Below are 19,831 nucleotides of genomic sequence, written 5' to 3'. Positions count from 1 at the left end.
GAGGTGATCCACTGGATCATCGAAAAAGCAAGAGAGTTCCAGAAAAACATCTGCTTTATTGACTATGCCAAAGCCTTTGACCATGTGGATACAATAAACTGGGGAAAATTCTGAAAGAGATGGGAATACCAGAGCACCTGACCTGCCTCTTGAGAAACCTATATGCAGGTTAGGAAGCAACAGTTTGAACTGGACATGGAACAACAGACTGGTTCCAAATAGGAAAAGGAGTATGTCAAGGCCGTATATTGTCACCCTGCTTATTTAACTTCTATGCAGAGTACATCATGAGAAACGCTGGGCTGGAAGAAGCACAAGCTGGAATCAAGATTGCTGGGAGAAATGTCAATAACTTCAAGATATGCAGATGACACCACCCTTATGGCAGAAAGTGAAGAGGAACTAAAAAGCCTCTTGATGAAAGTGAAAGGGGAGAGTGAAAAAGTTGGCTTAAAGCTCAACATTCAGAAAACTAAGATCATGGCATCTGGTCCCATCACTTCATGGGAAACAGATGGGGAAAGTGTCAGACTTTATTTTTGGGGGCTCCCAAATCACTGCAGATGGTGACTGCAGCCAGGAAATTAAAAGACGCTTACTCCTTAGAAGGAAATTTATGACCAACCTAGATAGCATATTCAAAAGCAGAGACATTACTTTGCCAACAAAGGTCCGTCTAGTCAAGGCTATGGTTTTTCCAGTGGTCATGTATGGATGTGAGAGTTGGACTGTGAAGAAAGCTGAGTGCCGAAGAATTGATGCTTTTGAACTGTGGTGTGGGAGAAGACTCTTGAGAGTCCCTTGGCCTGCAAGGAGATCCAACCAGACCATTCTAAAGGAGATCAGTCCTGGCTGTTCTTTGGAAGGAATGATGCTAACGCTGAAACTCCAGTACTTTGGCCACCTCATGCGAAGAGTTGACTCACTGGAAAAGAGTCTGATGCTGGGAGGGATTGGGGGCAGGAGGAGAAGGGGACGATAGAGGATGAGATGGCTGGATGGCATCACGGACTCGATGGACGTGAGTCTGAGTGAACTCTGGGAGCTGGTGATGCACAGGGAGGCCTGGCGTGCTGCAATTCTTGGGGTCGCAAAGAGTTGGACACGACTGAGCGACTGAACTGAACTGAATCTACTGTTGCCAGGATAAGGATACAACAGTGAATAAGAGATTGCCCCTACTGTCACAGACTTCCAAGTTGAGTGAAGGAGCTAAACAGATAAGTAAAAATTATAACAGAATGTTTTAGGTGCTGTTCTGAGTTAACCACAGGGGCATGGAGGTGTGTGTGCAGCCTTGGGGGTCAAGGGAATCTTCTCCTAAGTGGTTTTCTTGCATAGGAACAGAAAGAACTATACTTTCCTAAACTTCTCTCCTCTAGGAGAATTACATTAATACATATGTGCATGCTCAATGGTGTCCAACTCTTTGCAACCCCACAGACTGTCCATAGGATTCTCCAAGCAAGAATCCTGGAAAGGGTTGCCATTTCCTACTCCAGGGGATCTTCCTGACCCAGGGATCAAACTTGCATCTCTTAAGTCTCCTGCTTTGGCAGGAGGATTCTTTGTGCCACCTGGGAAGCCCCATTACATTATTAGAGGCTGCTGTGATTTTCTATTAGTGTCTTACTTCAGTAGCAAAGTGTTACTAGTAATTACTGCCCTGTTGTTTCCTTCCCAACTCGGCCACTCAGTTAACAGATAACAGCCTATCTGTGCTGTCTCTCATGTGCTTTACTTATTGGGATGGGTTCCAGGCAGAAAGCTGTATGCCCATTCTCCTGATGCTACGTGTATACTTGGCTAGGTAAGATCAGATCAGTCTTGGAGGCCTGACACCGTGATTGTTATCTTGCCCTAACCATTGCCCAAGAAGAGGGATAGCGCAGGACATCCCTGGCTATTCACATAGTAAAGGATAAAAACAAGGCCTCTATTCTGACTTAATCAGTTCTTCATATTTCTTCATGCTTTCATGATGAGCACAGCTTTCTGATTTAATACAATGCTGAACAGTGCACTTCAGAAATTTCCTAGGATTAGAAGGTAAATTCTCTGCTCTCTGAAATCTAGTTTTATGCCTGGATTTTAGACTTTTGCCCAAGCTGTGTTCTGGCATGTTTTATTTCCTAGTTCCTCAAAGACTGCTGGTAGTACTTCATGATCACATATACAGGTTCTCACTAACCTTAGGATGCTTTTTTTTAAAAAAAAATCTGAGCCTATAAACTAGAAATTCTTTCAAAATACAGGTTTGGGTTTTTTTTGGTTTTTTTTTTTTTTGTAATTTCACACTTATTTCTACTGCCAGTGTAACTAGGGTGACACTTTAATTTTTTTATCTAGTTGAAGTTATTTGAGTGAAAGGGAGCATTAAGCAATAATTTCACCATGATAAGAGATGTAAATCAAGACTGTCCCAGACAAACTGGAATAGATGATCACCCTGTTACTAAGTGTGTGTGTCAGTTGCTCAGTCCAACTCTTTGTGACCCATGGATAGCAGCCTGCCAGGCTCCTCTGTCCATGGGATTTCCCAGGCAAGAATACTGGAGTGGGTTGCCATTTCCTTCTCCAGGGAATCTTCCTGACCCCAGGATCAAACTTGGGTCTCCCACATAGGAGGCAGGTTCTTTACCATCTGAGCCACACCTTTTCATGTTTGGGTATCATTCTTAATTGAGATTAAGATTTACTTTCTATCAAGCATCTGTCATCATTATACCACTTCTTAGTAACTAAGCCATTTTAAAGTTATTTTAGGATTCATCTGGAAAAAGGAATGGCTACCCACTCAGTATTCTTGTCTAGAGAATTCCATTGACAGAGGAGCCTGGCAGGATCATAAAGAATTAGACACGACTGAGCGACTAACATTTCCACTTTCCACTCATTTTAGGTGTCTCCCTAACACTATTCTGGAGAAGACAATGGCATCCCACTCCAGTACTCTTGCCTGGAAAATCCCATGGACAGAAAAGCCTGGTAGGCTACAGTCCATGGGGTCGTGAAGAGTCGGACACAACTGAGCGACCTCACTTTCACTTTTCATTTTCATGCCTTGGAGAAGGAAATGGCAACCCACTCCAGTGTTCTTGCCTGGAGAATCCCAGGGATGGTGGAGCCTGGTGGGTTGTCGTCTATGGCGTCGCACAGAGTCGGACACGACTGAAGCGACTTAGCAGCAGCAGCAGCAGCAGCAGCTAACACTATACAGGTTAATTTTTCATTAATGTGCCTTTCCTTTAAACTTCAGGGAAAAATAATAATAGCTGCAACAACAACAGTAGCAACTAACATTTGTAGTTACTATGAGCCAGGCTCCATTTAGGCACTCGATATGTATAAATGTTAAAATCTTCACAACCACCCTGTAAGATGGGTAAGTTACCAACAGGGAGTTGGGTATGCAAGGAGGGGATCACTAAGGAAGTCCTGAATTCTTGACCCCCACCCTAACCCAGAAAAGAGGCAGCAATCTGTTACACACAATAAAACCTAGAAAGGAAAGAAAAGGAACTAAGACCTATGGAGAATTAGTGAGGAGCACTTCATTCCTCTTCATTCCTATTAACTGAGAGGCATGACCCTGAGTATTAGAAACCTTGGTTCAAATCCTGTCAAATGCCTACTTCCTAGATTGAACCTTGCTCTTACCTAACTGCAATCTCTGCTTGCCGGACAGAGCAATTAAATTCCTGCCACTATTCTGTTTCAATACTAGACCATCAGATTATAAATTCTTGGGTTCCTACTATTCTGACACCACTAATTCTATGGTAAGACAGAAAACCCAATTCTCCCATGTCATTCCTTTAGTGATTTATATCTTCTCTCTTCCAACTCATGACTTTTAACTGGAAAAAGAGAAATACCTTTACCTCCAAATTCTGAAAATTTCAGTTCATGATATCCAAGTCCCAGAGATGTTTTCCAGATTTCTTCTGTTGCATCATTCATTCCTATGTTAATATACAAAAGTGAGGGCTGAGCAAAGGCTTGGTATGTCTTAGAAAGCTTTTTAACATTTCAATACACATCTCTGTAAACAGCAAAACACACATGCCATGACCTCATTACTCATCATCAAGAAGTCACTAACAGGGGTATAGCTTCTTTTTCCCTTTTCATTGCTATACTTTGTGTTGTAAAATACTCTAAGAAGCAGATGATACAGTCCCTGCCCTGTAAGAAGCTAGCATTCTAGTTGGAGAGATCACACTACCACAAATGAAAGAATTTTATACCTATTAAGTTATAAAACACTGCAGAATTAGCCCCAAGTGAAAATGAAAGCCAAATGAATTGCAGTTACCAAGAAATACTCACATAGAGAAGGGAAACTGGGCCATGAAGGTCTTGGACACTAAAAGGCAAAAGTAAATTTCATGACTATTTTCTCAGTGGGTTTTCAATAAATATTTATGGAATGAGTAACAGGATAGGAAGAAAGCAGACATTCTGTGTCAAGCAGGGGATCTCACAACAGAGGCAAGAAAGCACAAATCATTTCTTACACGTGGGAAAGAAAAGCAAATACGCTGAATGTACCAAGAGCCCAGGCAAAAGTGAGTTTTATTACTAACTTCTCTGGCAAGGAAGGCAAAGCAAAGAACTTATAAAGTTGTAACAGTCTTATCTGATACAAATAATCCATTTAAACAAATAATTATTAAATGTATATATTAAATACATACACACATGTATAAAAACGACCCTGGTCTGTAGGTCTAACCAGCTTCATCACTCACATTTAACTCCTTCGTTTTCTCTAAGCACACTATACTTGTTCATGTTTTGAACCCTTTGTACTTGCAATTCCTTTGCCATTTGAAAGCTTACAAATCCAGTCTTCAGTCAGGCATATTCTTCTTCGGAGCACTGCTCAAATACCCCATGTTCTACAAAGTCTCCCCCTTCTTTTCCAGGCAGAACAAGTCACTCCATTCTCTGTATCTTCATACTTTGCTCTCCTTTTTTAGGGTACTTACCATGTTTTATGGTGATTTACTTGCTTTGAGTGTCTGAATTCACTAGCCTGAATGGTTTATAAGGGTAGATTCTATAGGTCTAATATTTTTCTACATATGGCACTGGCACCCAACATACAACAGGCATTCAGTTAAATGTTTGTTGAATAAGTAAATTTATTGCATGTTTCCTTAAATAAGCACCACTCAGCAACACAATAAGTGAACTCAGGAGGCTTTACAGAATTGTAGAAATTCTCTGTTGGGCCTTTTCTTGTGCTGACCCTTGCTAACACCAAAGGTTTTAATAAAAAAATGGAAGACATAATTGGGGGGGTTAATTAATGAAGCCCAGGTAAACATCTTTTTTAGTGATTAACCAATCTCTAGTACTTGAGAAATGTACTCTTGAGCGCTTTCCTCAAATATTGATCAGTCAAGTTTCTCACAGGAGCTTGACAACAGTCAGTTCTAGTCTGGAATTATCTATGCTGCTAAATTAAAATCTTCATGGCTTTGGCTATCCAATGCACAGGTGGCAAGACTGACATTGTTTGAAGGTTAAGAAATTGAATATACTTTCTTCTTGCGGGGGGGACAAAAGATTTCTTCTCCTTAAGAAACAACTTTTAGGCTTGTTCAAAAGCTTAAAACTCAGCTGGTTAGTTTTGTAAAATGTACTGTTACAGAAATTAGTCTGGAAAAAATGTAAACATTGTTTATAACCATTTTCTTCCTTCACCATAGAAAAAGCTTAAAATCATTCTTATAGAATGTCTGGTTTTCAGTGGCACTGTCATATGGTGAGTAGCAAGTCTGAAGAGACAAGCTGGGGCCAAAATACGGAAGGGAAAAACTTGATCAGCTATTCAATAGGAGCTGCTGAAAATATTTCAGCAAAAAATAAAAGATGACTTTTGTGGCAGTGATGTGAGGAATGGTCTAAAGTTGGGGAGGATGAGGTAGGGGATGTGAGGTAATATAGTCTTTTACTAGAGTGATGGCTATGAATAGATATAAGAAATGAAAAAAAAACTAATATTCAAACAGTTGACAAGACCCAGGAGGAGGCTAAATATAAAGAATGGACAATGTTAGGTTGGGGGAATCCCTGCCTAGAGAATGGGAGAAAGCAGCTACCCTGAGTAAATATTTACTACAATAGACAAAGACAAAACTAAAACCCTGACCTGATTCCCCAGTGAATTCTCTTTCCACTAGAGCTGTTGACTGATTTGGAATGTTAATGTTGGTCTGAAAGACCACAAACTTCAGCAAGCAACTTGATATGGCATAACAGAAACTCAGTTAAATTATTTGAGGATTTTTTTCTTGGACCATGGTTTTAATTCTAACTTTGTGTTAAGTAGCTTTAACCTTGGGGAAATCACTTGCCTTTGACACCTTTCATGTTTTTAAATAAATTTATTTTTGTTAATATTGCATAGATGTTTTTCTTGTCTATACCAATAATTTCTGAGGGCAGTAATATAGATAATATGTGGATCTTTTACCATTGACTGTTTATAATACCCAAGAAGTGTCTTTGTAAAATGGCGTCAAATTAATCAGTATAAATAGTAAGAAACTCCTGTTAGAAACATGACATGTTGATAAAAACACAAACAAAACCTGAACTGTTTACATTAATTTAGGCTAGTGGGGAAGCTTCCCTATTTTTCATTAGGTCTCTCACTAATTAAAGTTTCAAGTACTGATAGCCACCACGTCATACTTCATCACAAGAGAAGAAAATGCCATTTTACAGGAGAACAATTTCCCCAAGTTCTTTTTCGTCCTTCTTCCCAGAGATTTTTGAGTGGCAGCCATGAAGGGCAAAGGGGACCCTGAGAACAAAGAATGGCTTGGTTTGGCTTCTGTGACTTTCACTGGAGAAAAATGTTGTACACAATTGTTTATATTTAAGTTTCTACAGCCTCTTGTGAGTCATAGATACTGCAGTCCTTACTCCTGTGCAAATTACTTATGGCACTTATGCAGCCCACAGAAGATGGTTTTTGGATTCACAGAATTCTCCCTACACAGCACTCAGTTTCAGTATAACCTAAAATTCTTGCTCCTGGAACTCTGGCCAACACACCCATCTTCTGGGGCTTCTTAGGTTATTGGCTCCTGCACAGGTGGGTAGAAGAGCTAAATCAGCACAAGAAAAGCAAAACTAAGGAAAGAAGACGTCATAAGGATAAAGGAGCATAATCTGTGACTAATAAACACTGAGGTGGCTTTTTTACATGATTTGTAAAATGTCTTTAAAGCCAATTCCAAAAGAAAAGTTTCAAAAATATTCTAAGTAATACTAGCATCACTACAGTAAGTACATGGCCTCCCAAGGGTACCATGGTAAAGGATAATAACTTGACTCTATGAGTTATAATTGTTTTAAAACATTACTTCAGAGTTTATTTTAAAATTCAATATAAAAAACACTGTTTAAGTGATGACTGTGACCCACAAAGATAAGGAAAATGTAGGATACGTGTGGGATGGAAACACTTTTATAGTCTAAGGACCAGATTCACCGCTATGTACTTCTGCATTGCATGTGTGTGTGTTAGTCGCTCAGTTGTGTCCAACTCTTTGTGACCCTAAGGACTGCAGCCTCACCTGGCTTCTCTATCCATGAATTCTCCAGGCAAGAATATTGGAGTGGGTAGCCATTCCCTTCTTCAGGGGATCTTCCCAACCCAGGAATCGAACCCTGGTCTCCTACACTGAAGGCAAATTCTTTACTGTCCGAACCATTAAAAACTCTGAGGTTGCTAGACACTTGGTGAGGAAAAAGAAGATTTTAAGAAAAGTGTAAATGAATGGCACATGTAATTTCAAACCAAGCCTGCTGCTGCTACCTTACAGAATATATGGGTGTTTGGGTGAAGCAGAGTGACTAGCCCATCACAATTTTATATACAGAAGCAGCACAGTATGAGAGTACAGAAGTTTTTATAGTTCAACAGACCTAGTTTACATCCTGGCTTCACCTTTTTGTAGTTGAATAACCATCTGCAAATTATTTAGTTTCTCTGAGACCCAGTTTCCTTACCTATAAAATGCCTAGTGAAGTGCCTGACCAACAGAAAATATTCCATAAGTATCAGTTCCTCTATATGGGCTTTGTTGTTTTTAAGAACCTAAATGTCAACACCTACTGGTAGATTATGAAATCAATTTCATAGGTTACAACTAGCATATTTTAAAAGCCAAAACAACAAAAAACAAAGTACACTGAACATACAGTATTGTTCCATGATGCATATGCTGAGTTTTGATATAAATGCATTTTTTTTTTTTACTGTAGATTACAACCAAAAAGTTTCAGTCTCTGCTCTACAGAGAAATTCTCAGGTTATTATATCAACAAGGCTGTAGGAATGCTGCCTGTAACCAAATAAGCCTCAGTAAATTTTAGGAACTTAAAATGTTCCCTACCTCTAACTTGCTGCAGTAAAAATAATACATGAATCATATAGAAGATAAATTTAATCTGATACTACAGGGCATTAAATTCAATTTTAAGACTGGTTTCTGTGTCATACTGGCTAATTTATATTTCTAACACAGTTTATAGGTATATCATTCATAGTTGATTAAACACTTATAGAAATTTCTTACAAAAATTTGGCTATTAGGCTCTCTTAATGAGGAAATTAGATACAATTTCTAAATAATTTTGAATTATAAAACTTTAAAATAGGACTGTAACTTACCTAAGCATAAAATATTACTCCAGTAGAGTAACAGTCCCATCCTGATGAGCAGTAAAAAAAAAAAATTCAAGGCCTATATGAGCACATACATTGATGGCCCACACTAGCTCAGTGAAAAGGAAAGATCCCAAAACAAAATGTGAGGGTCAACAATAGGCCTCTTTCCTCCACCAGGTCTTGGGCAAAAACCACCCTGACAGTATAATGAATCCCTAGTGCTGTTAAGATGGTGAGCTAACCAATTTTAGATTGGCAGAACAGGAATAATATGCAGTGATGAAGACTGGGCTACGCTGAAGGGTAGAATACTAGAAATTACAGAATTCAGCAGTTCAGCTGAATCTTGATGTAACTATATCTTAAATTTATCATTTTAGCTGACAGGATCAGAATGGCTATTATTAGAACCCATGGGATTGAAGTATAGGAATTCTGTTTTAAATTAGCACCCTGGGCAATTCTGATCCTCATTCTGGCTTGAACATCCTGTGTTAAAGGAACAGCAAGGATCAGAAAACATAAAAACGTGGAGCTCAAAAGTAATTATCCCAACCTCACAGGTATCTAATATCAAATACTGGATCAGAATCTGACGCTTATTCAAAGTACTCCCCTCCTGGTATTATACTAAAGATACAAGTCAGCAGGGACCAATATGTTTTCCAGTTATTCAATAACGATAAGAAATGGTATGTTGCCTCATTGGAATTCACTGGTGAGAAGCAAAAAGTATGAAAGAGAAAGGTCTCTTTAGATTAGACATACAGGTAAAAGGCAGCAATCAATAAAAGTTGTTAAGAGTAAACTCAGCAAGAAAGAAGTGATAAACCATTCAACCACCTGATGAATCCATCTGGTTCCTGAGCAGAGAGCTCACATCTTTTATGGTATACGTGCCCTTTCCTCTGTCCTCAGAAAAGAATAAAGAACAAGGCAAAAGGTGGTTCCTTCCTACTTCAGATGAGTTGAGGGTACAGGATGGGTACAGGATGAGGCTGCCCATAATCTTAAATTCTTTTTTCCTAAATTTAAAATTTCCCTGCTATTTGAGACAGACATTGGGTTGGGGTGGGTCATGCTTGCTATCAATGTCAAGTGTTGAAATTAGCACCACAAATCCTCCACCAGGACTGAGTCTTGGCACCAGGCCTTGTCCATCATCAATCTTAAATGTGAGAAAAGGCAAGCATGAATGCTATTCTCGGGAAGAAATGCAGCTGTACAAAGTGAAGGAAAGCACAGGAGATAGTAAAACCTAGGGAAAAGGATGGTAGTAATGGAAGTGAGGTAGAAAGCTAGTTCTTAGCTCCTCCAATTGCCAGCTGAAAAGACAAAAGAAATAGGGTCAAAGACTCACTGCATGGCAAGTACATGAGCCCCTTGAAATTGTAAGATGCCCCAAGAAATGATCTGGTTATCCCCACCTTGCTTATTTTTCAGCCCAAACTCTAACAATGTTTGGAGATCAACACCTCTCTCTACAATACAAAAAAAAAAAAACCAGACTATGAGAAAAGTCTTCATTAAACATGGCAGAATTCATCCCATAAGTCAAAGAACTTTTCAAAATTACGGAAAGGCAGAGGGAGTTCTGAGGTGTTAAGAGATAGGCTGACTTGAGACTCTGTGTTCTTTATTTACAGAAAGGCAGAAGAGAGAAGAAGCTAGTGTCACAAATTAAGATACCTGAAGGAGAAATTGGGCCTTTTTTTCCATTTTCTTACAATATTTATTTCCTTTACTGGAAAATAGTGTTAGACCAAACGGCAATAGGGCTCACCAAATGGACTCCATTATGTAGTTCACTTGGGCCCCTTGCTAGATCCTGATTTCCCTATTTGATGTGAAAAGCTCCTGAACTTCCATTCTTTTCTCTGCTAAACTGTCTAAATAATGTATATTTAGGAGTTAAAGAAGCATATTTACAATATGCTTAGCCTTGGAGTCTCCAAGTCAGGGTCATGGAAGAAAATATTCTGAAAACGGTCCTTCCATAACCCAACAAGTCTACAGATCACAAGTCCTGATCAAAGTTATAGGTTCAGTTTTCACATTTCCAAGTAGAAAATCTGCTCCCTGGCAGTTCTTTAACTTTACCTGACAAATACTGTACACCCTCAGTCCAGGCTCCTCAGTTTCTCACATCCCCATTAATACCCCAGCAAACAAAAAAATATATCCTCTTATCACAGTTCAATTCCACTTGAGCATCTACAGCCACTATTGGGATATAATCATGTTCTGAAAGCTGACTGGGTGTCCAACAGCAGCGAAGCTCGTCATTAGGATAGACATGTTGGCACCAATAATACCGAAGTTTGGTTTTTAACTACATTTTTTGTCAGTTTGGCTGGGGAGATCTGGACAGCTGGAAGTGAGCTTCTCCATCATTTTCTGTTTCCTTCTTTGTATCAATTTTCCACCTGTGAAGCCCAACACCCCACCACCAAGTGCAGCTGCAATTCCTGCCACTTTGAAGCCTGCAAGGAGGCCAATCGGACCCCCTACCACTCCTCCGATGAGTGCACCTGCCACAGGCAGAGCTGCCAGCTTGTATTTTGCAGCCTGTAAAAAAAAAAAAAATTCAATTTAGAAATTGAGTTGAGAATATCTCCCTGTGGTGATATGCATTTTCCTCTCATTACTCCTGGCAATGCCTCTTTAACTCGTGGTACATAATTAACCTTAGAGATTGTTCTGGGGTTGGGGGAGGGGAGAAAGTATTCCACAGGTACTCTAATTGCTCCAGATCTCAGAACTTAAGAGAAATGAGCTACAAAGAGTGGACTGCTACAGATTGATTTTACTTGCAAAACAGTCAATTCACTAACTATCTAGCTAGCTTATTAAACAGTTTCAGTAGCCACAGATACTCCCAAAGCTTTTATGTTGCACACAGATTACTCCATGCTATGTACCTGGGGTTAAAAGCCACGTTCTATGGGAAATACATGGACCCACACCATGTGTGCTGTCACGTCTCTAAACTTTGGCCCCTACTGGATTCTGACAACCCTCTCAACTCCTCTCCTGGACCCCTGAAAATATTATTTTGTAACACCAAGTGCCATATAGCAGGGCTCCAGTTTACTCTCTCTCTGAAAAAATGTCTCTCCCAACAGAAGGAATCTTAGAGTAGAATATTACAACAACCATTGATTTCCTGCACTACCTATGTGTCATTTCTTCCTTATTTTCTTAATTGCTGGTTCCCTCAACATTAAAGAGAACAGATCAATTGGGTTAATACTAGGGATTCCTGAGAGCCAGAGTACCATTGATTTGTCAGCAGGAGCAGAATCTTACCTTCCCCAAGTTTTTGGTTCCCTCTTCAACATTCACAGCAGCACTGTTGACATGGTCTTCAATGCTGTCAATCTTCTCCTGCTGAGACTAGATGCAAAGGAATTATGAGTGAACGTTCCTGCTGGGGAGCAGCAGTCAGCCAATACACACTACTTTAATTCCTGTAATCAGAGCCCTGGGTACTGCAGCCTTGCAGTCTTAATAGCAGTTCATTAATAGCATCTGATAAACCATGTTGAAAGTACAAATTCACTTGTATGAAAAAAAGAGGGTGACTTAATTATTAGACAAGAAAAGGGTGGCACCTTTATAGGACAAAGCATCTCACACTAAAATGCATTCTAACATACAAACATATTATTCTCCAAATGAATCTACTTTCCAGGAGGAAAAACATCCAAATAAGCATTTACGTGTCATGTGAGGTTTGATGGAAAAAAAAAAAAAATCAAACCAAAAGCCTTTCTAACTTATCTTCTTTGAAGATTCAGTTTAAAACAGACAAATCTGTCTCAGGAGTTAAATGCCCTTGATCCAATAAACACAAGTTATTATGTTTTAGGAGTAAAAATATAATATGGTTTGACCTGCCATAAAATTGTTCCATTTGTGATATGCACAAGGGAGCAGTGAACGAACTTACTGTCCCATGTTTTACACCTGTACACTTCAGTACATTTAAAACTCATGACAAATTAAAATGTTTCAGATCAAACATATTAATAAAGCCTTCTACATAAAATGGCAACATCTGTGCTGACACAACAGAAACACGGAATCTCTGGGTGGAAGTGCAACTTTCCCCTCAGCTATGTGAAACCCCACTATACCACTTCTGATAAGTGGCCACTGAATCTCAGCTCAAACATCTCCAGTGACAAGAACTCACTACCTGACAGAGGAACATATTCCCATTTTTAGAAAACTATATTTATATGGAATTTACATATAATATACAACCAATTCTTAGGGCATATCCTTTGATTAGTTCTCGCACATGTATAAACCCATGTAAGCATCAACCCATGTTGATGTAAACATCAACATATAGACTATTTACTTTTGAGGGTTTTTTTTAATTCACAGATAATAGAAGAGAATCCCTCTTCAACCCCAACTAAATGCCAAACTAGACTCCATTCAGAGCTCAATCTGGACCCTATTTGTCCACTGTGATCTTGGCTCTTTATGCTGGGCCAAACTATACATACATAACTTTATTCTACTACAGGACACCAAGCCCCAAACAACAAAGCCTCCTCACCCCTATCTACCAACCTTCCCTTTTGCTTCTGATTTACTTATGTTTGCTTTCATTGACCTAGGCCTCGCAAATCTGACAACCATCAACTTAACACTGGCACCTCATATTGTTCTCAGCATCCCTTTAACAATTATTTAAACTATTTATGAGGATCACTGTAGTTTTCTCAAACTAGAGTAATGGATAGACTTTCCTTTTTAAAGGAAAACAATTCTCCAAAGAATCTAATATGTTTATGGATTTAACACTGACTTAGGTTTCCTTACCTGCCTGAAAAAAATAACAGAATCTTAATAAGCAGTTATAAGAGCACCTAAGATTCTGGGGGGAAATGTGATTTATTAAGTTAATATTTGTCAAGCAGAATGCAATTTGGGCATTTGAAGTCAAAACTATGAAGAATTGTTTTCCCCTTGTTGGTAGTTGTACAGTTTTATTAATGTGCCTGGAAAGTACAGGTTTAAGAAACTAATGCCAAAATTCCAGATATGTTCCTTTATTCTTCTCTCTCTAAATTCCAGCCAGCTTTCAAGGCCAGCTTTAGTCTTAGATCCCAACCAACTAAGCTATCTTGGTTCTGAGCTCCAAAGATAGATAATATGAATATACTAAACTTAATTATATGCACTCATATACACAGAAAAGCCCAGAAACAAGCACATAAACACTATGATACACAGGCAGAGTCTACTGGCCTAGAGTAGGCAATAAGCAGGGTGGGTAAGTATGGTGTTGACATTAAGGGATTCCAGTAATAGGAAAGCGACTATAGGAACTACAGTACTAAAATGTCTAAAGGTATTGGTGGTGGCAAAAGTGGAATTCTAAGCAAAGAGTGAATCAAACAGGGAGGGACAAAGGCAAGAATGCAGTGGGTCGGGGTAGGGAATGGTGTGTGTGTGTCAGTCGCTGAGTTGTGTCCTACTCTTTGTGACCCATGAACTATAGCCTGCCAGGTTCCTCTGTCCATGGAATTCTCCAGGCAAGAACACTGGAGTGGATTGGCATTTCCTACTCCAAGGGTAGGGAAGGGAGTGAGAAATAAGACAATATCTCATGGAGTCCTCCCATCAATTTACAAAGCTAAGTGTTGTTAACATTCTGAAGGTCACATAAATAATAAAATGGAAGAATCTGATCTAATCAATTACAACCCAGTTTTTATGCATTGGGAGTAAAACTTAAGTATAAAAGCCATACAGGATATGGCAAAAGGTGGAGACAAAACTGGATGAGCAGCAATAGTGACAAGCTATTGAGCAAATGGCCCAGAGTTTTCCTAGTTCCTCTTGACTAGAAACAGGGCTGGTTCCACAGTCACAAGAACAGAAGAGGGCACTTGAGCAATAAGGCTGAAGAAAAAAAAGCAGGGTATCTAATAGATAATAATTAACATTTACTGAAATATACATGGATCTCTTAACGGCTTTGCAAGTGCTTACTTATTATGGTTAAAGTATATATAAAATTTACAATTTTTAAGTGTATAATTCAATGGTATTAAGCACATTCACAATTTTGCATAACTATTGTGACTGTCCTATAGGTTCTTTTTTAATACTGTTCTCTATTCTTCATTGTACTGAGTTTAGCACAATACTATGCACACAAAAAGCATTCCATAAATACATGGTTAATTAGCCTAAATACTATCATGTCCATGTGATGATAATGAAAGGATGTGGTCACTTTAGTTATGTTTCCAAATCATATCATGTCTAAATGGAGTTTCTGTTGAGTCCTTGACCATGTGGTCATGAGAACTCAGTCACCCTGGGAACAGTAATCAGGGGTTCTTCTTTGAGCTTTTGCCTAATAGCATTCTGTCTCATGTCCTTACACAGACTGTTATAAATAGGACATCTGTATAGAGCCATGGCTATACCCAAAGTTTTCTTGTACAAATCTTTCTTAGATTAGGGGCTAGGAGCTGCTTATATAACCTAATAGGAAATAAAACTTGTTAAATGGCCACAAACCCTTAAATTCCCTTTCATGTGCCTATTTCATTGGAAGACAAATGCACTCCTTTTGAATGAGAACTTGTACATGTTTAGTTTTCAATCAACTTTGAGGTATAATTTACATACATTGTAACTCATCCATTTTATTGTGTAAATATTGATGATTTGCAGCAAATGTAAATATTTGTGTAACCGTACATGTACAGATTTTACAAACTGCATTAGATCAGATTATGAGTTATAAAAATTGAATAAATCATGATTATAAAAACAAATATTTTGGGATTTTTATTATATACTTCTCTTTCATACACAACTATATTAATAGATTGTACAGATACCTAACTCAGAAATTTCAAACATTTTGCTGCTTCTGATTCAGAAGCATAAAAAAGGAAAATGCTTCAAACAATGTACTGTACTCGATTTTAGGTGTTACATTTCAAGAAATAAATCCACAAACTAGAGTAAATAACTAGTACTGAAAAGCTGAGAAATTAGACTCTAGAAAAAACATTAGAGAATCAAGGGTTCCTAAGAGAAGAAAATATGCTGAGGTGTGGTTGGGTGAGGAAGGATAATGCTGATCTCAAAAAACTGAATAATTTTTTTTCCTTTCCATTATGTTTTAGTAAAAGAATATTGAATATATTTCCCTCTGTGATTGGGTAGGACTTTATTTATTCTATACATAAGATTAATTATTTGCATCTACTAATCACAAATTCCCAGTCGATCCCTCCCTCACCCCCTACCCCTGTGGCAACCACAAGTCTGTTCTCTATGTCTGTGAGTCGGCTTCTATTTGGTAAATAAGTTCATTTGTGTTATATTTTAGGTACCAAGTATAAGTGATATCATATGGTATTTGTCTTTCTCTTTCTGACTTCACTTAGTATAATCTCTAGGTTCATATATGTAGCTGCAAATGGCATTATTTCCTTCTTCTTTATAGCTGAGTAGTATATAGAAAACCCTAATAACTCCACATAAAAACTACTAGAATTGACAAATGAATTCATCAAGGTATCAGGATATAAGATTAAAATTTTAAAATTCCTTTTAATCACATAAAAAATACTTAGGTATAATAAACTTGACCAAGGAGGTGAAAGACTTACATGCTGAGAACTATAAAACATTGGTAAAGGAAAGATGATTCAAAGAAACAGAAAGATATCCCATGCTCTTGGATTGAAGGACTTAATATTGGTAAAATGGTCATTCTACCCAAAGCAATCTACAGATTTAATGCTATCAAGCTTCCCACAACATTCTTCACAGAACTACAACAAATAATCCTAAAATTTATATGGAACCATAAAAGACCCAGAATCAATCATGAAAACAGGACTGCCAAAACAGTCCTGAAGAAAAAGAACAAAGCAAGAGGGCTTTTCTGCTGGTCCAGTGCTTAAGAATCTGGCTTGCAGTGCAGGGGACACAGGTTCGATCCCTGTTCTGAGAAGATCCCAAACTAAGCCTGGCACCACAACTACTGAAACCTGAACACCCTAAAGCGTATGCTCCTCAACAAGAGAAGTCACCACAGTGAGAAGCCCACAACTACAGCTAGAGAGTACCCCTGCTGGCTGTAACTAGAGAAAGACCGTTTGCTACAAACACCTCAGCTCAGTTTAGTTCAGTCGCTCAGTCGCGTCCAACTCTTTGGAACCCCATGAATCACAGCACACCAGGCCTCCCTGTCCATCACCAACTCCCGGAGTTCACTCAAACTCATGTCCATCGAGTCAGTGATACCATCCAGCCATCTCATCCTCTGTCGTCCCCTTCTCCTCCTGCCCCCAATCCCTCCCAGCATCAGAGTCTTTTTCAATGAGTCAACTCTTCGCATGAGGTGGCCAAAGTACTGGAGTTTCAGCTTCAGCATCAGTCCTTCCAAAGAACACCCAGAACTGATTTCCTTTAGAATGGACTGGTTGGATCTCCTTGCAGGCCAAGGGACTCTCAAGAGTCTTCTCCCACACCACAGTTCAAAAGCATCAATTCTTCGGCACTCTGCTTTCTTCACAGTCCAACTCTCACATCCATACATGACTACTGGAAAAACCATAGCCTTGACTAGACAAACCTTTGTTGGCAATGTCTCTGCTTTTGAATATGCTATCTAGGCTGGTCATGGAGAAGGCAATGGCAGCCCACTCCAGTACTCTTGCCTGGAAAATCCCATGGACAGAGGAGCCTGGTAGGCTGCAGTCCAGGGGGTCGTGAAGAGTCAGACACGACTGAGTGACTTCACTTTCACTTTTCACTTTCATGCACTGGAGAAGAAAATGGCAACCCACTCCAGTGTTCTTGCCTGGAGAATCCCAGGGACAGGGAGCCTGGTGGGCTGCCATCTATGGGGTCACACAGAGTCAGACACGACTGAAGTGACTTAGCAGTAGCAGCAGCAGGTTGGTCATAACTTTCCTTCCAAAGAGTAAGCGTCTTTTAATTTCATGGCTGCAATCACCATCTACAGTGATTTTGGAACCCCAGAAAATAAAGTCTGACACTGTTTCCACTGTTTCCCCTTCTATTTCTCATGAAGTGATGGGACCAGATGCCATGATCTTAGTTTTCTGATCTTAATCTTGAGCTTTAAGCCAACATTTTTACTCTCCTCTTTCACTTTCATCAAGAGGGTTTTTAGTTCCTCTTCACTTTCTGCCATAAGGGTGATGTCATCTGCATATCTGAGGTTATTGATATTTCTCCCAGTAATCTTGATTCCAGCTTGCGCTTCCTCCAGCCCAGCATTTCTCATGATGTACTCTGCATATAAGTTAAATAAGCAAGGTGACAACATACAGCCTTGACATACTCCTTTTCCTATTTGGAACCGGTCTGTTGTTCCATGTCCAGTTCTAACTGCTGCTTCCTGACCTGTATACAGGTTTCTCAAGAGGCAGGTCAGGTGGTCTGGTATTCCCATCTCTGTCAGAATTTTCCACAGTTTATTGTGATCCACACAGTCAAAGGCTTTGGCATAGTCAATAAATCAGAAATAGGTGTTTTTCTGGAACTCTCTTGCTTTTTCCATGATCCAATGAATGTTGGCAATTTGATCTCTGGTTCCTCTGCCTTTTCTAAAACCAGCTTGAACATCAGGAAGTTCACGGGTCACGTATTGCTGAAGCCTGGCTTGGAGAATTTTGAGCATTACTTTAGTAGCATGTGAGATGAATGCAATTGTGCAGTAGTTTGAGCATTCTTTGGCATTGTCTTTCTTTGGGATTGGAATGAAAACTGACCTTTTCCAGTCCTGTGGTCACTGCTGACTTTTCCAAATTTGCTGGCATATTGAGTGCTGCACTTTCACCGCATCATCTTTCAGGATCTGAAATAGCTCAACTGAAATTCCATCACCTCCACTAGCTTTGTGCATAGTGATGCTTTCTAAGGCCCACTTGACTTCGCATTCCAGGATGTCTGGCTCTAGATGAGTGATCACACCATCATGATTATCTTGGTCATGAAGATCTTTTCTGTACAGTTTTTCTGTGTATTCTTGCCACCTCTTCTTAATATCTTCTGCTTCTGTTAGGTCCATACCATTTCTGTCCTTTATCGAGCCCATCTTTGCATGAAATGTTCCCTTGGTATCTCTAAGTTTCTTGAAGAGATCTCTAGTCTTTCCCATTCTGTTGTTTCTTCCATTTCTTTGCATTGATCGCTGAGGAAGGCTTTCTTATCTCCCCTTGCTGTTCTTTGGAACTCTGCATTCAGATGCTTATATCTTTCCTTTTCTCCTTTGCTTTCTGCTTCTCTTCTTTTCACAGCTATTTGTAAGGCCTCCCCAGACAGCCATTTTGCATTTTTGCCTTTCTTTTCCATGGGGATGGTCTTGATCCCTGTCTCCTGTACAACAGCACGGCCAAAATAAAGAACAAAGCAGGAGGCACAATTCTCCCAGACTTTAGACAATACTACAAAGCTACAGTAACAAAAACAGCACAGTATTGGCACAAAAACAGACACATGGGTCAATGGCACAGATTAGAGAGCCCAGAAATAAACTCACACAAAGGAGGCAAGAATACACAACAGGAAAAAGACAGTCTCCTCAGCAAGTGGTATCGGAGAGCCACATGTAAATCAATGAAGTTGGAACATACTCTCTCACCATGCACAAACATAAACTCAAAATGGCATAAAGAATTAAATGTAAGACAGACATCATAAAGTGAACATAGGCCAAACATTCTCTGACATAAATTACAGCAATGTTTCCTTAAGTCAGGCTCCCAAGGTAATAAAAATAAAAGCAAAAATAAACAAGTGGGGTCTAATCAAACCTATGTTTTTGCACAGCAAAGAAAATCACTTTAAAAAAAATAGACAATCTACGACTGGGAGAAAATATTTGCAAATGATGTGACCAACAAGAGATTAATTTCCAATATATACAAACAGTGCATACAACTCAATAGCAAAAAAGACAAACAATCCAATCTAAAAATGGGCAGAAGATTGAAATAAACATACAGATAGCCAATAGGCATGTGAAAAGATGCTCAATATCTTTAATTATTAGAGAAATGCAAATCAAAACTATAATGGGGTACCACCTCACACCAGTCAGAATGGCCATCA

The 19,831-nt window shown here is 39.1% G+C and overlaps 1 protein-coding gene across 3 annotated transcripts in view; it reads right to left on the bottom strand.

Annotated features, from left to right (window-relative positions):
* STX17 (syntaxin 17) overlaps positions 4,554-19,831 on the bottom strand; it is a 71,941-nt gene continuing 56,663 nt past the window's right edge. For all 3 annotated transcript variants that reach the window (XM_005683916.2, XM_018052242.1, XM_018052241.1), the window contains exons 7-8: positions 12,005-12,091; positions 4,554-11,263 (exon numbers count right to left, since the gene is read on the bottom strand). In XM_005683916.2, the coding sequence (XP_005683973.1) occupies positions 11,024-11,263; positions 12,005-12,091 (327 nt within the window). In that variant the 3' untranslated portion in view covers positions 4,554-11,023. The remainder of the gene's footprint in view (positions 11,264-12,004; positions 12,092-19,831) is intronic.

The sequence above is a fragment of the Capra hircus genome, chromosome 8 (assembly GCF_001704415.2).
Source record: "Capra hircus breed San Clemente chromosome 8, ASM170441v1, whole genome shotgun sequence".
Lineage (NCBI taxonomy): Eukaryota > Metazoa > Chordata > Mammalia > Artiodactyla > Bovidae > Capra > Capra hircus.
The sequence above is the reverse complement of the archived record's forward strand: the minus strand, read 5'-3'. Positions and strand labels throughout refer to the sequence as shown.